The sequence below is a fragment of the Acanthamoeba castellanii genome, assembly GCF_000313135.1.
Source record: "Acanthamoeba castellanii str. Neff unplaced genomic scaffold scf7180000084612, whole genome shotgun sequence".
In the NCBI taxonomy this organism is placed as follows: domain Eukaryota; phylum Discosea; order Longamoebia; family Acanthamoebidae; genus Acanthamoeba; species Acanthamoeba castellanii.
Window position 1 is genome coordinate 50032 of NW_004457342.1, and position 676 is coordinate 50707.

The window sequence follows — 676 nt, forward strand, 5'->3', positions numbered from 1 at the left end:
CAAGGATATCCCTACAGGCACCCACACACTCTCTACCAAACATAACACCATCCTTTCCTAACTTTATACCACCAGGCTTGGAACTCCTCTATTCCTATGGAGCTGACTACAATTACTCTGAGATGTCTCCTCTGGATGCTTCAGGTACTCAACATTCTCCACCTTTTTACTAGTATCTCACATACCTTCAACTGCAGTGATAGCTGGGAAACAAGACAAGATTTGAAGGACCAGAGGACTCCCCTTTCTGGTGGAACAGAGTGCTGGGCATGTGACTTTTGTAATCCTTCCCTTGGTTACTCTTGCTTTCAGTTTTGGAGAAGTAACAAAGTTCAACATGGTTCTATGCCAAAGGCTGTTTAGTGGAGGAGACGAGGCTCTCCCAAATCACCAGATCGCTCCCTTCGGCTTCTCCGCCGGCAACCCCAACCAAAACCCGACAAACAAAGCGGCAGCACGAACGCAACAAAGTACCAAGAAGAAGAGGAAGAGGATGGAAGAGGAGGCGACAGAGAAGCTCCTGCAGGATGAGGGCTTCGAACTGGTATCGCCCGACATCGACCGCGGTGCGCACTCAGTCGTATTTCGCTGCCGCGTGGTGAACACCAGGCGACGCCCGGAAGATGAGGTCGTTGTGGTGCCACCACAGCATAGCCACCGCCATCTTCACCTCCAC

General features: G+C 51.0%; 1 protein-coding gene across 1 annotated transcript in view; it reads left to right on the plus strand.

The window, feature by feature from the left end:
* Nucleotides 1-493: 493 nt before the first annotated feature.
* ACA1_076370 (profilin) overlaps nucleotides 494-676 on the plus strand; it is a gene marked incomplete at both ends in the record, with an annotated part of 507 nt that continues 324 nt past the window's right edge. Inside the window, one exon of the mRNA XM_004335749.1 lies at nucleotides 494-637. Coding sequence (XP_004335797.1) covers nucleotides 494-637 — 144 coding nt within the window. The remainder of the gene's footprint in view (nucleotides 638-676) is intronic.